The 15,675-nt window shown below is 44.3% G+C and overlaps 1 protein-coding gene across 3 annotated transcripts in view; it reads left to right on the top strand.

The window, feature by feature from the left end:
• The first annotated feature begins 987 nt into the window (after positions 1 to 987).
• Positions 988 to 15,675, top strand: part of ST3GAL5 (ST3 beta-galactoside alpha-2,3-sialyltransferase 5) — a 57,534-nt gene continuing 42,846 nt past the window's right edge. The window contains exon 1 of one of the 3 annotated variants that reach the window (XM_027555524.1): positions 988 to 1,187. In XM_027555524.1, the coding sequence (XP_027411325.1) occupies positions 1,103 to 1,187 (85 nt within the window). In that variant the 5' untranslated portion in view covers positions 988 to 1,102. Of the gene's footprint in view, positions 1,188 to 1,365; positions 1,649 to 15,675 lie in introns of those variants that run through there. The other 2 variants (XM_027555526.1, XM_027555525.1) reach the window with 2 other exon arrangements.

Consider the following 15,675-nt stretch of genomic DNA (forward strand, 5'->3'; position numbering starts at 1 on the left):
CCAGCTGGGGAAGAGGACAGAAAACTCCAAGTCTTGTTTGTAACTGTGCAAACCGTGTGCAAACTGTTGCAAAAAACAAACAAAAAAAAGTGACAAGATTTTCCGTTTAGGCAAATATATTTGGCTCCCTGTCTAGGATCCTGCTTTTCAAAGTGGAACCGAAACCTACATCACAGGAACATGACTGCGATGCCCTGTGTTCGCCAACCCCAAAGGATATTCTGAAACCAGAACAACTTCACCGACCTTACTGAAGAGTCAACAAGTCCTACCGCACACCTGGCTGTATTAAAGAAACAACATATCCGTGCTTTCAAGTCTTTTAATTCCTGAACTTGGGGATTCACGAATATTCACGCTTTTAAAAACTGTATGCCATTTCCTCTCCAGATTCAAGGGGGACTCCAGAGATACGGAAATGAGCGCTCCAAACGCAGGTTCGCATTCATACTCTGCCACTAAAAGATTTAGTGTAACTCACTTCTGCTGAGTCTCAATAACCCATCCGCGAAATTAGTGCTCTCTCACTTTTCTCCAATACTTGGAACAACATAAAACTGTTCAGCAAATTTCCAGATACACTCAGGCAGCTCTCGTTGTTGTCTCCAGGGCCCCAGGAACTCCAATCCAGTGTTGTCTGCGGGTCCATCCTAGAGAATAAAGCACGTGACTCCATAAAGCCCCTTCATTCAGCAGCTCCGCGTCTACGAGTCCTCTGCGCAGTAAAGTCCTATACTCAGTCCAAACACCTTTTGTTCCTTCACCATCTAACCGCGCGCAGGGATCTAGAGGGCTGTGAGTGCCCCAGACCCCGCCAGCGCCAGCACACAGTACGACGCGCGTCCAGCTGGGGGCGCCCGGCTCCCCTAGGCCCGCTGGGTGGGGAGGGTTGCGAGTCCAGGGAGCGAGGCAGCCTCGGGAGCCCTCGCGCGCTCTGATTGGTTCTCGTGTCCTCGTGACTCCAGGCCCCGCCCCACGCCCCTCCTCCGCATCCGAGCCGGGGAGCGCTCGGTCCGGGACTGAATGGGCGCTAGCGCAGCGCTGGGGGCGGGCCGGGGCGCGGGGCCCGGGACTAGAGGCAGGCTGGCGCCCGCTCCCTAATATGCGAAAGAAGGCGGCGGGTGGCGCGGAGCGGCGTCCCCTGAAGCCGCGAACCGAGGCGGCGGCGGCAGCACCTGCCGGCCGAGGTACGTGGCGCAGCCCCCTCCTCGGCGTAACGGGGCCGCTGGCCGGGGGCGGCGGCGGCGATCGGTCCCTGCCCCCGCGTGGCTGGGCCCGGCGGCTCCGCCCCAGCTTCCTACGGGCAGCGCCCAGGGCACGGCTCCCCCAGATGCGCCTGGCGGGGGCGCGGGCTGGGAGTCGTGGCCTCGCGCGCAGCGGACCGGCTGGGTACGCCGCGGCCCGCGCAAGTGTGGACGCGGTGGAGACGGAGGGGTGAACGGCCGGGATGTGCGCTCCAGGCGCGGTGTCCCTTTCCCTTATGTGTTCCGCAGCGACTTGGGGTTTAATTCATTGCTCGAAGCTTCCGAGCCAGAAGAGCCCAGTTAACTCATTTCCCCGGGACAGGATGGAAGGACCCTCGGTGACTAGCAGCTCCGGCGGCTGTCTTTCGCATCCATCGGGAAGGCGTGATGTGCAGTGTCTGCAGGTAGAAATTCGCCAGTGACCTTTCGTGCCCACTCTGTGCGGCCAGCCCTGCGGAAGAGACACGTTTTGTGGTGACCTTTGGTGTTTCCTGAGTTGTAAGGAGTGGCTTGACATGGGCATGGATTTTATATGCTCCTTTAGTGTGTTAAGTAATACAAGATTTTCTGAGAGCATCTTCGAATAGAAAGAAGCTAGGTCCTGCCCAACCCCACAAGAGGTGGGTGACCTTGGCCAACGCTGATCCCCCTGTAAGACTCCATCTCCTGATCTGTAGTGGGAGGCTTGACCTGCAGATGGCCAAGATCCCTTTCAGGCCCCTGGTTCTGTGGTTCTGATGGCAAATGTGTTCACCAATGAAGAGGGTCCTGCAGAATCACTAACTCACTGGAAAGACATTTTATGTCCTCATATCTTAGTTCATGTCTGTGGCCTTTGCTTCATTAAGTATCAGTCTGTTTAAAAGGGAAAATGGTTTTTACCTGCCAGCCCCTTTGGTTTACCTGCTCATCAGGCCAAGCATGGATCTGACTTTGGGATTACAAAGAGGAAGGAGATGTGGCTCCTGCCCTCTGGTGTTAAGCTGAGCCCTGCTGTTGGTAATCTGCTTCCACAGAAGAGAGGAACCTTGGGGAGGAATCCTGTCTGCTGAGTGAAGGGGCACAGAGGCAGAAACTGTCAGGATGGGTTGTGGTTTCATTCACCTAATTCTGAAAGCTTGACAGGTTAGCAGAATGTCTTACATTTCTAGTCGTAGAGCCAGGAATCACCTGAATTCCAGCCAGGGCTTGGACGAGGAGAGACTGATGTAAACTGGCAGAGCCCTGTGACCAGAGTATAGTGAACCTCTTCATAGGTCTGTCTGTTGTCTGAGGGCCGCTATTTCTGTGAGATAAAATGAATCTTGGTTATGATTAGTTGTTGGGTCTTTCTCTAGGTGAGAAAAAAAATGGGTGAGGTGGGAAGGCATGAAGGTGTTTGTGGAAGAGAGAGGGAGAGAGCTGACAGGCATCAATGATAAACATGCACATTAATGACTGCCTATTTTGAAAATGCTTATAATTTTGGCTTAAACTGCCAGATTGTTTCATATTACCATGATAGGTTAGTATTGAATTTTTTGGAATTAATTTATTAGTTTTTATTTGAATATAGTTGGTTTACAATGTCGTGTTAGTTTCTGCTGTACAGCCAAGTGAATCAGTTATATATAAATATGTATTTGTTGTTGTTTAGTCACTAAGTCGTGTTCGACTCTTTTGCATACATGCTAGACTGTAGACTGCCAGGGTCCTCTGTCCATGGGATTTCCCAGGCAAGAATACTGGAGTGGGTTGCCATTTCCTTCTCCAAGGGATCTTCCCAACCGAGGGACTGAACTTACATCTCCTGCATTGCAGGCAGATTCTTTACCGTGGAGCCACTGGGGAAGCCATATATATATATATATATATATATTTTATTTTTTTTTTTTTTAGATTCTTTTTCCATATAGGCCATTCATTATACAGTACTGAACAGAGTTCCCTGTGCTATACAGTAGTTCTTCTTGTTTATCTGTCTTATATATAGTAGTGTGTCTATGTCAATCCCAGTCTCCCAAGTAACCCTTCCCTCTTCTTTCCCCCTTGGTAACCATAAGTTTATTTTCTACATCTGTGATTCTATTTCTGTTTTGTAAATAAGTTCATTTGTACTATTTTTTTAGATTCCACATAAAAGCGATATCCTATGATATTTGTCTTTGACTTGCTTCACTCAGTATTACAATCTCTAGGTCCATTTATGTTGCTGTAAATGGCATTATTTTGGTTTTTTCTGGCTGAGTAATAGTGTTGAATTTTAAGACTATGTTCAAGGCAGGATAAGAAAAAACCCTTTGTTCTTTGATGTGTCTCCTCCAGTCCTCCCCTATTTGCCCTGCTGGTCTGTTTGGCAGGAGTTTGTCTAGCAGGTTGGCTCTTGGGAGGTGAAAGAGACAATAGAAGAGGTTTCAAGTCCTCTATGGGAGTTCATCCAGGTGCTGGGGGCAGAAGGGAGAGTCTTGGAAGAAGGGTCACGGCTCCCTTTGCACACTCTTCTAGTTCCTGAGAAGCGGTTTAATCAATTTAATCTGAATTGCCTGTGGAGACGCTCCCAGAGGGCATGCTCTGTGTTTTTGGTTCATCTGGGAAGCCTTGGCAGAATTAAAGCAACTGGAAGTATACACACATTAACAATGGTACGCACTCCCTAACTGCCGAGAAGCAGCAGCAAGGTGCTGGATCAGTATGAGGGGTGTTAGCAAAGGCATCCAGAAGTGGGTGAATCACTGGCTTATTGTGGGAGGAAACCATCACTGTGGATGGTGACATGCAGGCCATTAGGGAGAGAGACCCTGGAGAAGGCAATGGTACCCCACTCCAGTACTCTTGCTTGGAAAATCCCATGGACAGAGGAGCCTGGTAGGCTGCAGTCCATGGGGTTGCTAAGAGTCGGGCACGACTGAGCGACTTCACTTTCACTTTTCCCTTTCATACATTGGAGAAGGAAATGGCAACCCACTCCGGTATTCTTGCCTGGAGAATCCCAGGGACAGAGGAGCCTAGTGGGCTGCTGTCTATGGGGTCGCACAGAGTCGGACACGACTGAAGCGACTTAGCAGCAGCAGCAGCAGGAAGAGAGACCCAGCTTGAGCACACGTGCAGAGGGGGAGCAAGGAAGATGTAGCGAGCAGAAGAAAAATGAGGTTAGAGAGGTACAAGGACATGACCAGGCTTGTCTTACTTAGAAGAGCGTTATCTTGTTTTTCTAAGTATAGCATACATGCTAGGAAAGTAGGCATAAGTGGATTACTGTCCAACAGATTTTACAAATTCAGCATACCATGCTCTCAGATCAAGAAGCAGGAGCACCCGTGGGTCCCCTTTGAGTCACTGCATCCTGGAAGAGAACCCCTGCTGACTCTCGAGCTTGTATCACTGGAATTCTGCAGTGTCTGTCTTCTTTCCTTCGGACTTGGGTTTCTGAGACTCACTCCAGATGCTGCCTCTCGCTGTAGGGTGCTCACTCATTGCTGATTGGGCCTGTGGGTGAAAAATATACTATATCTTTGTCTGTGCACTGTTGATGGACACTTGGGCAGGTGGCAGGTTTGGCTATTACAGTTAGTGATGCCATGACTGTTTTCATACCTGGCTTGTGTGTGTGTGTGTGGGTGCACGCATATTTCTCTTTTTAACAGCTTTTTAAAATATTATATTTATTTAATTTTTTAATTTATTATGGCATTTGGGTTCTGGTTCCCTGGCCAGGGATTGAATCCAGGGCCCCTGCATTGGGAGCATGGAGTCTTGACCACTGGACCATCTGTGTGCTCAGTCGCTCAGTCACTCAGTCGTGTCCAACTCTTTATGGCCCTATAGACTGTAGCCCACCAGGCTCCTCTATCCATAGAATTCTCCAGGAAAGAATTCTAGAGTGGGTTGCCACTTCCTACTCCAGGGTATCTTCAGACCCAGAGATCGAACCTGTGTCTCTTGTATCCCCTATGTTGGCATACAGATTCTTTACCACTAATGCCACCTGGGAAGCCCCTGTATGTGCATTTCTGATGACAGTCTAGGTAGGGGTGAGATTGCTGGGTCATGGGTATGTGTATGTTCAGCTTTGCATGGGTAGTTCCTTACTACTAACTGATTAGCTCAACAATGGCTTTGAACCGGGGAGACCGAGGAAGGACTTGTGCCAGGAGCCACGATGAGTTACCACGTGGCTGTGCGCTATAGATTCTCAGCTAGTGCGGTCACCTCTAGGCCACGGCCGCCCCAGGTCAGGCAGCAGGACAGGCTGACCCTGAGGAGCACTTCAGCTCCATGAGCCTCTGTGGTCAGGGAGTGGTTGTCTCTTCCAGACTGCCACAGACACCCCTGGGAACGTCTCCTTACCTTTTCTAACACTGCACTTTCTCTGCTTTGTTTTTAGTTATGTGACTTGTGTTCCCTGTACCTCTGGGTTTCTACTGAAGAATTCCCCCACGTCCTAGAGGAAAAGCTTATTTCTTGTTTGATCTTTAGAGGCCATGCAAGACATTTTTGTTCCCCTTTAGCGTGTGGAAAAATATACAGAATTAAGTAATATTGGATGGTTCATCACCTCCTTATACCCATGAATTCTTCCCCTTTTCAAGTTTTAAATATCTGGAATTAATGGTTCTGTTTCATGTGATGTGATATGATTAAAGAGGAAAAAATTGATACAAATAACACATTTGAAAAGTCTGTTTTGATGGAATAGGACGTTGTCTTTTGAACATGAAGTCTGCCTTTAAGACGAGGTGTCATTTTCATAATTAAAGGCTTACATGTGTTGAGTTCAAAGCAGAAGCAGTTTTTCTGTTATTCATGTAGTGTTCCTTCTTCTCTAGTCCTTTCTCTCCCCTCAGCTTCTACTTTTATATTCTCTTCTATCTTGTTCTCTATATCATTTCTGCTTTTCACAAACATCTTGTTTTCATTTCCAATCTAGACTCCAGCAGCAAAAGAGGAAGCCAGAGTAGTGGTACTTATTTTTTTTTCAAATAGGGCTACCAATACTCTCTGTGCTTTGCTTGTCATTTTCTGCAATCAAGTCCTTAGTCACCCAGGATTTGGTATCTGGTTTTCTTGTTTATTCTTCCTTTGGAGTGGCTCAGTCCAGTAGAACTATAACCCAAGCCATATATATATAATATCAAAGTTTTGGTTTCCCAGGAAAATTAAAACAAAACAAAACAGGACTAAACTAAACTTGTATGCACCTAAAAATACAGCTCCAAACTATACAAAGTAAAAAGTGACAGAATGACAAAAAAAAGTTGACAAATGTGACAACATAATGAGAGATTTTAGCATATCTATTTCAGTAACTGATGGAACAAGCTAACAAAAAACCAGTAAGGGATTAAGAAGCAAAGCAATTAATAAGCTTGATCAAACCAATTAAATAGAATACATAGTTCCAGCAAGTAAAGAGTATACTTTTACAAAAATTGAACATACACCAGGTCATAAAGTAAGTTCTAACATATTTAAAATAACGAGTATCATATTGACCAAGTTCTCTGAATGCAGTGAAGCTAAATTATGTATCAGTTTTAAAATATAATTTAAAAGCATATTTAAAAAGTTAAATTTGAAAGTATTTAGATTTGAATGATCAAGAAGTAATAGCAATGAAAAAAGATATGTCAAAATTTGTAGAATGAATTGTACACCTAAAGCTTGTGGGTTGCAACTAAATAAGGTAGGGGAAATATGTGGTCTTAATGACTCATATTTGCAAGAAAACAGGCAAAAATTAATAACCCAGTCAACTAAATTAAGAAGTTAGGAACTTAGCAATTAAACCCAAGAGATTAGAAGGATTTTTTTTTTAGACAGGTGAATTAATTTTAATAATTTATTTTCATTAAACCAATATGTATAAAATATTATTAAATTAATATAAAAGTTGTTTTTGAGCTATTTTACATTCTTCTGGTCAAACTTAATTCTTCAAAGCCTTGTGTGTATCTTACATGAGAACATATCTCAGTTTGGACGGGCCATATTTGAATTACTCAGCAGCCACATGTGGCTCATGGTATCTTTGCCTCCTATAAACATTGAAGGTATTTATGGTGATAAAGAGGGCATTCAGAGCTAACAGTAAAGGGGTTCAATTATCTGCCAAGAGAATCGAGATTCATGAGAATCTAAGAGTGTTTTGTGGTTTGCAGAGGGTGACTCTTTTTGAAAATCTTATATACTACTCTCTATAACAAACCCACATACTATAAAATATAGGACAGAAATAAAGATAAATGATGTACTGACTCACTATATCCTTACCTGTTTTAGACATATTATATATATATATGTATAGACCATATTATATACATGTTATATATGTATAAGTATAGGTCATGAGTTGCTGCTTTCTATGCCCCCAGGCACATACATGTTATATTATGTGTATATCGACATATATGTATGTATGTCTTTTAATGTTCACAGACCCATATGAGTTTATCTCGGACTCACGTCCATCGAGTCCGTGATGCCATCCAGCCATCTCATCCTCTGTCGTCCCCTTCTCCTCCTGCCCCCAATCCCTCCCAGCATCAGAGTCTTTTCCAATGAGTCAACTCTTCGCATGAGGTGGCCAAAGTACTGGAGTTTCAGCTCTAGCATCATTCCTTCCAAAGAAATCCCAGGGCTAATCTCCTTCAGAATGGACTGGTTGGATCTCCTTGCAGTCCAAGGGACTCTCAAGAGTCTTCTCCAACACCACAGTTCAAAAGCATCAATTTTTTGGCGCTCAGCCTTTTTCACAGTCCAACTTTCACATCCATACATGACCACAGGAAAAACCATAGCCTTGACTAGACGGACCTTTGTTGGCAAAGTAATGTCTCTGCTTTTGAATATGCTATCTAGGTTGGTCATAACTTTCCTTCCAAGGAGTAAGCGTCTTTTAATTTCATGGCTGCAGTCACCATCTGTAGTGATTTTGGAGCCCAGAAAAATAAAGTCTGACACTGTTTCCACTGTTTCCCCATCTATTTCCCATGAAGTGATGGGACCGGATGCCATGATCTTCGTTTTCTGAATGTTGAGCTTTAAGCCAACTTTTTCACTCTCCACTTTCACTTTCATCAAGAGGCTTTTTAGTTCCTCTTCACTTTCTGCCATAAGGATGGTGTCATCTGCATATCTGAGGTGATTGATATTTCTCCCGGAAATCTTGATTCCAGCTTGTGTTTCTTCCAGTCCAGCATTTCTCATGATGTCCTCTGCATATAAGTTAAATAAGCAGGGTGACAATATACAGCCTCGACGTACTCCTTTTCCTATTTGGAACCAGTCTGTTGTTCCATGTCCAGTTCTAACTGTTGCTTCCTGACCTGCATACAAATTTCTCAAGAGGCAGATCAGGTGGTCTGGTATTCCCATCTCTTTCAGAATTTTCCACAGTTTCTTGTGATCCACACAGTCAAAGGCTTTGGCATAGTCAATAAAGCAGAAATAGATGTTTTTCTGGAACTCTCTTGCTTTTTCCATGATCCAGCGGATGTTGGCAATTTGATCTCTGGTTCCTCTGCCTTTTCTAAAACCAGCTTGAACATCAGGAAGTTCACGGTTCACATATTGCTGAAGCCTGGCTTGGAGAATTTTGAGCATTACTTTACTGGCGTGTGAGATGAGTGCAATTGTGTGGTAGTTTGAGCATTCTTTGGCATTGCCTTTCTTTGGGATTGGAATGAAAACTGACCTTTTCCAGTCCTGTGGCCACTGCTGAGTTTTCCAAATTTGCTGGCATATTGAGTGCAGCACTTTAACAGCATCATCTTTCAGGATTTGAAATAGCTCCACTGGAATTCCATCACCTCCACTAGCTTTGTTTGTAGTGATGCTTTCTAAGGCCCACTTGACTTCACATTCCAGGATGTCTGGCTCTAGGTGAGTGATCACACCATCATGATTATCTGGGTCGTGAAGCTCTTAAGACCACATATTTCCCTTACCTAATTTAGTTGCAACCCGCAAGCTTCAGGTGTACAATTCATTCTACAAATTTTGACATATCTTTTTTCATTGCTCTTACTTGTTGATCATTCAAATCTAAATACTTTCAAATTTAACTTTTCAAATATGTTTTTAGGACATTGAGGCTCAGGGAGGTCAAGAAACTGTAGGGGACAGAGCAGGGATTCAGACTCAGGCAAACTGACCTGGAGGTGGTGGATGAGACAAATGCATCTCTGTCTTTGTAGCACTCTGCACGTTCACACCCCACCCATCAGAAGAGCTCCCATCAAAATTCCTGAGAGAATGATCTGAGGTGGTCCCTGGTCCAAGTTCCTGCATTTCTAGGCACAGTATCCTCACTCTGCCGGGTCTCCATGGCAACTTCCTCACTGGTCCTGCCTCACAATAGGACTTCCCCATCTCCAGTCCTACCTCAAGAGAGGTCTCTCCAAAATCCAGTTCCAGTTTAAATCTCCCTCCCACAGTTGGCTTCTTTTGTCTTAGGATGAAATGCCAACCCACCATGGCATGGTCTGCTTCCTTTTGCAGCCTCTTGGTATGTTGTTCCCTCCAGGGCTGGACCTTCAAACACTCACTTCAGTGCCAAGTGTCCCTGCTCAGGGGCACCTGCTTTCCCAACCCCCACCAAGTCCTATCCATTATTCCTTCCAGAAGTGGGGGGAGGCTTTTCTAAGCTCCTTCCCAAACACACAGTACACCCATGTCCCCCAAATGTAAAATATCTCCTAACACTGCCCTCATATCCAATGTAGAATAAGTTAACAAGAAAAATGAGGAAAATATTAACATTGGTGATGGATCTACTCGTCTAATTTTAAAAATGAGATGAGAGCTCTTTGAAGAAGAGGCTATATCTGTGTTGCTTCTTGCTGTACCCCCAGGCACATACTCCCTGCCTAATTAAAAATGAGGTTATGTGAATGACAGTATGCCTGTTTGGGATTCTGCCCAGGAGCTGGTTTTCCAAATTTTTGGAGCAGAGAGTAAAAGGGACGTGTGATTTAGGCATAAAAGGAAATTGTATGTTTTAGTGATGCCTCTCACAGACCTGAATACATGTTGTCGGTTTTCAAACACGTTTAACTTGTTCTGAGCTTAAAACGACTCAAACAAAACTTTCCTTTGTCTCCTTTGGTTTTTCCCTCTCTTTCAGGCTCTCAACAGCCAGGGCCTCTCAACCTTTGGGTTGTTCCCAGTCACTTTTCCTCCAGTTCCTTTTCTGGGGTCGTTATCACTTTCTGATTTGTCATTTTATATGACTATTTTGGTTCTTCTGTTCCTAAGGACAAAAAGTGTTATTGAATATAGTCAGCCCTCCATGTTGACCAACTGCAGATCAAAAATATTCAAAAAGGAACATTTCCTGAAAGTTCCAGAAAACAAAACTTGAGTTTTCTGCGTGCCAGCAGCTATGTACATAGCATTTATGTTGTATTAGGTATTAAAAGTAATCTAGAGCTGATTTAAAATGTATACGGGAAGATGTACGTAGATTATATGCAAATACTGCATCATTTAATATAAAAGACTTGAGCATCCATGGATTTTGGTATCCAAGAAGTGGTGGTGGTCCTGGAACCAATTTCCTGTAGATATCAAGGGACCACTATACCAGATTACTACATAAACTGCTTACCAAATCCTCCACCTTCCCTTCCCCACTTAGCAGCTATCTGCTCCCTGAGGAATATTGCTAAGGTCCTATTTGGTGACGTCTCTTCATAATCTCAAAGCATAAGAACCCATACCCTGACTCTTTCTTTGGGAGGTGGGATCTTGGTTATTTTAGAATTTGCACACTCACTCGCCCATTATACTCCAGTTTAGGGAAAGATCCCCATGTTGGAGCTTGTTCATATTGAGTCCCAGAGTTGCTGTTGTTAACTGTTCATTCTACTGACTTTCACTTTTTCCTATTCAGTATTATTTATGCAGCCTGACTACTTGTATTCCCTTTAGATGAAGAGGGAGATCCTCCACTGAAAAGGAAGCTTTTAGATTTTGCTTTATTTGTGGCATTCAGGAGAGTGCCACAGATGTGTTCTGCTGTAGCATCTTCTGCATGTCTAATTTGCTGTCACATGGGGGCCCACTGCCCAAGAGATATTACATAAGATGTTTTGTTAGAGCTTGGAGGGAACCTGGGCAGTTCTCCAGGCAGTTACCTCAGTTTACTCCAGTGTCCTGTCGTATCCCTTCTGGCCTCCTCCTCTTATCCCCCTTTGTTACCCCTACCTCGGCCGTGAAATCATCTCAGTGCATAGTGGAACGGTGGCAGCTGGTGGGGCCTTCTTGCATGCTTTGCTTTTTTTTTTTTCCTATTAGCAGCCTGAATTTGTTATGCAGGTTGGATCTCAGCAGGCTGGGTGCTAAAAGAACAGCCGCTGCCAGCTCAGTCACCAAGTTCTGTGGCCTCTTCCTTCACCACTGTTGTCGGCCCCCGTGTCTCTGTCCCTCTCCGTCTCCCCTGCTCCATCAGCCCTGGCTGCGGTGGTCATCAGAGCCCCTTGACCATCCCTCCGGTGGCCTCTTACATCCCTCCTGCCTAAGGACCACTTAGGGTCACCTCCTCCTCTGGGGCCAGTTTGGAGGCCCTCATTCCTTCTTTTCTAAAATTGTTGATGTTTATTTATTTATTTATTTGACTGTGCCAGGTCTCAGGTGCAGCACGAAGGATATTTAGCTGGCTTGTGAACTCTTAGTTGCAGCACGTGGGATCTAGTTCCCTGACCAGGGATTGACCCTGGGCCTCCTGCATTGGGAGCACAGAGTCTTAGCCCCTGGACCACCATGGAAGTCTAATGATTCCTTCTTTGCTACATCTTCTCCCACTTTCCTCCAGATCCCCTGTGACCTGGCTGGAGCAGCCATCCCTGGGAATCTTGGCATGCCCGTCCTCCCATCCGGAATACCTGCTGTCTCTCTCCTTTGTGTCTCTGAGGTCCAGTCTATCCTTAAAGGACCCATTTACACTTTGTCTCCTCAAGGAGGCTTCTCTGATTTCATCTAATGTCACTAGTGTTCCGTTGCCTGGGACACCCCAGGCAGTGACATTTCATCTAATGTCACTGCCACGCCTCTGCTTTTTGGCATTTTGAATATTTAGGTATTTTTGTTTTCCCTGGCTGGATTTTTCGTTTCAAGAGAAAGGCTATGTCTTAGTTTTCTTTATATTCCCAGTGCCTGATATATGCTTATTACATGTCTGTTTAAAGGATCATTAGGTGAACAAAGCAAATTATACAACAGTACAGACCAGCCCTCCTCAGCTGGGGCTCTACAAGAGGATTAAGCCTGAATGCTCTAAGGCCACCATGATATTGGGTTGACCAAAAAGTTCATTTGGGATTTCCAATTATATCTTACAGAAAAGCCCAAACAAACTTTTTGGCCAACCCCAATATATTATGAATTAACTTCTCTCCCATGCTTCTGGAGTGATTTGAATTATAGACCATCCTTGAGAAAATTAAAATAGACACTCAATCCTATTGTATAGCATGGAGAACTCTGCTCAATGTTGTGTGGCAGCTGAATGGGAGAGGAGTTTAAGGGAAAATGAATACATGTGTATATGTGACTGAGGCCCTTTGCTGTTCACCTGAAACTATCGAAACATTGTTAATTGGCTATACTCCAATATAAAATTAAAATTTTTAAAAAAAGGAAAATAGACACATAAATCCTTTTCTGTAGGGCTTAATCTCTAGTGGAACCCAGCCTGAAGATGTCTAGTATAAGTAATATGATCCCAATCCTGATAAAATAGACATATGCCAAGAGGAAAGGCAGATGCAATACAGAGCATAGTGTTAGAGGTGGACATCACTGTGTTGTAGTGTAACAACCAGTGTGTGATTTTAATATGTTCTTTCTCAAGTGTTTAACTTTATGGTAACAGAGTTTAAAAAAGGTTTTTGAATAAGCCAAATTGGAGGTCCTAAACCTGGCTGTGCCTTACTATAAGGCAATGGAGAGTTCAGTTCAGTCGCTCAGTTATGCCCCACTCTTTTGGACCCCATGGGCTGTAGCACACCAGGCTTCCCTGTCCATCACCGACTCCTGGAGCTTACTCAAACTCATGTCCATTGAGTCGGTGATGCCATCCAACCATCTCATCCTCTGTTGTCCCCTTCTCCTGCCTTTAGTCTTTCCCAGCATCTATTCCAATGAGTCAGTTCTTCGCATCAGGTGGTCAAAGTATTAGAGCTTCAGCTTAATGGAGAGTTAGGGCTTTGTTTTTAAATATAGGTCTACCATGGGAACTACATTTAAAAACAAAATCCCGAGTTTGCCTTGCCTTGTAGTAAGGCACGGCCAGGTTTAGGAGCTCCAGTTTGGCTTATTCACAACCCATTCCAGTATTCTTGCCTGGAGAATCCCCAGGACAGAGGAGCCTGGTGGACTACAGTCCATAGCGTTGCACAGAGTCAGACACAACTGAAGCGACTTAGCACACACGCACCAGTAGTGAACCAATCCACCAATAGTGGATCCCTGAACTGACCCTTTAGCCATGTCCCTGGAGAGCCAGGCCTCTGAGTGAGGGTGACTAGCTGTCAGACCTCTGAACTTGGGTGTTGCCACTATGCACTTTGTAAATGAAGGGCCGTGTCAAGCAGGCATGATTCGCCGTAAGAGAAACTAGCATAGTAATGGGTACTTATAGAATACTTTCAAAAGCAAATCTAGAGCTAATTTTTCTTAACAGCTAAGAGTGAACATTAGTTGCTGTTCAGTCACTAAATTGTGTCTGACTCTTCATGACCTCATGGACTATAGCACCCCAGGCTCTTCTGTCCTTCAGTACTTTCCGAAATTTGTTCAGATTCATGTCCATTGAGTTGGTGATGCTATCTAACCATCTTATCCTTTACCACCCCTTTCTCCTTTTGCCTTCAGTCTTTCCCATCATCAGGGTCTTTTTCGATGACTCGATGAGTCATCTCTTCAAATCAGATGGCCAAAGTATTGGAGCTTCAGCTTCAGTCCTTCCAGTGAATATTCAGGATTGATTTCCTTTAGGACTGAACATACCCTGGCGTTATTCAAATTAAGTCTGAGACAAGACTCTCAATGCTTGTTCTGGCTCATCAGCTGTTGCTTCAACCAGCTCTGTTTTGTTTTTTTTTTTTCTCTCTCTGAAGTTTGACCTTACTTGACCTCACACAGAATTTTATCCATATGCTGGGTGCTGAAATCAGTAGATGGGATGAGGAACAGGGTAATTACTTAGTCTCTAAGTATCTCCCATCAAGTTACTTATTAACTACAAAGGGAAAATAGTAACTTGATAGTGGATAAACTTGCCTTACACAACTTTGACCAACTGATTTAACATCAGTGGTATTGGGACAAAGCAATGTCAGGGGTCTCCTGAGAAAACACACCTGGACGGACCAGCACCACTTCTGGGAAATTCCTGCCTGAAATGTGTACCTTGAATCTAATCATGAAGAAATGGACAGATCTCCACTGAGGGACATTCTTCAAAACAACAAGGCTGTACTTTTCAAAAAATGCCAAGGTCACGAAAGATAAAGGAACTGTTTCTGATTAAAGGAGGCTAAAAAGATATGACAGCTGAATGTCACATGCGGTTCTGGACGTGTGTTCCTGTTTTTGCTCTGAAGCCATTATTGGGACTGCTAAAGAGATTTGTCTGACGTCTTCAGAGTAGAGAATAGTATTAAAACAATAATAATTTCCTGATTTTTATCATCATACTTCGGTGTGTCTGGGAGTGTCCTTTTTAGGAAATACTAAAATATTTAGGGGTGCATGTCACTGTGTCCTCAGCTTACTTTCAAGTGGTTAAAAAATGTAGTATGGATATCATAAAATAGAATCACCAAACCAATGTGGTAGAATGGTAACAAGCAGGTTGTCTGAGCGAGGCAAATTCTTTGTACTCTTTTTGCAGTCTGTTTGTGTGTTTGAGGTTATGTCAAAAAATAAAGTTTAAAAGCTTGAAAACCTCCGGGTCGTGGTGTTGCAGCCACTGTAGCATCAGAGGCCAGGGCTCTTGGTGACTGTCCTTTCCAGGGTCACTGCTGAAACCATTTCCAGCAACACTGAGCTCTCTTCAGAACTGGTTTTGTAGAAGATGGGTTGGAGACCACTCAGTGTGGCTTCACCTGACAGGAAGTTCTTTCCCTCACTTCCTGTTGCTGTCATCACCACTGCTGTCCCAGAAGGCATCATGCCTGCTGTTCTCCCCTGCGTATCTGGTCAGCCAGCTCCAATCCACACATTTGCCTGGTTGAGACTAGACCTACAGCTGTTCCTGCCAAGGAGACTTCCTAGGCAGAGTGTAACTTCACTTTATCACCCAACCTGCTTTGAACATACTAGCAAACATCTTCAGAGAGCTGACTTGGCCACCATGTAACAGGCAACAGCCAAACAGTTAGGTATTTTCTCTCTTTTTTCTTGAAAAACAGAACCAGTTGCTTTTTTTTTTTTTTTTTAAGTTGTTTTT

The sequence above is a fragment of the Bos indicus x Bos taurus genome, chromosome 11 (assembly GCF_003369695.1).
Source record: "Bos indicus x Bos taurus breed Angus x Brahman F1 hybrid chromosome 11, Bos_hybrid_MaternalHap_v2.0, whole genome shotgun sequence".
In the NCBI taxonomy this organism is placed as follows: Eukaryota; Metazoa; Chordata; class Mammalia; order Artiodactyla; family Bovidae; genus Bos; species Bos indicus x Bos taurus.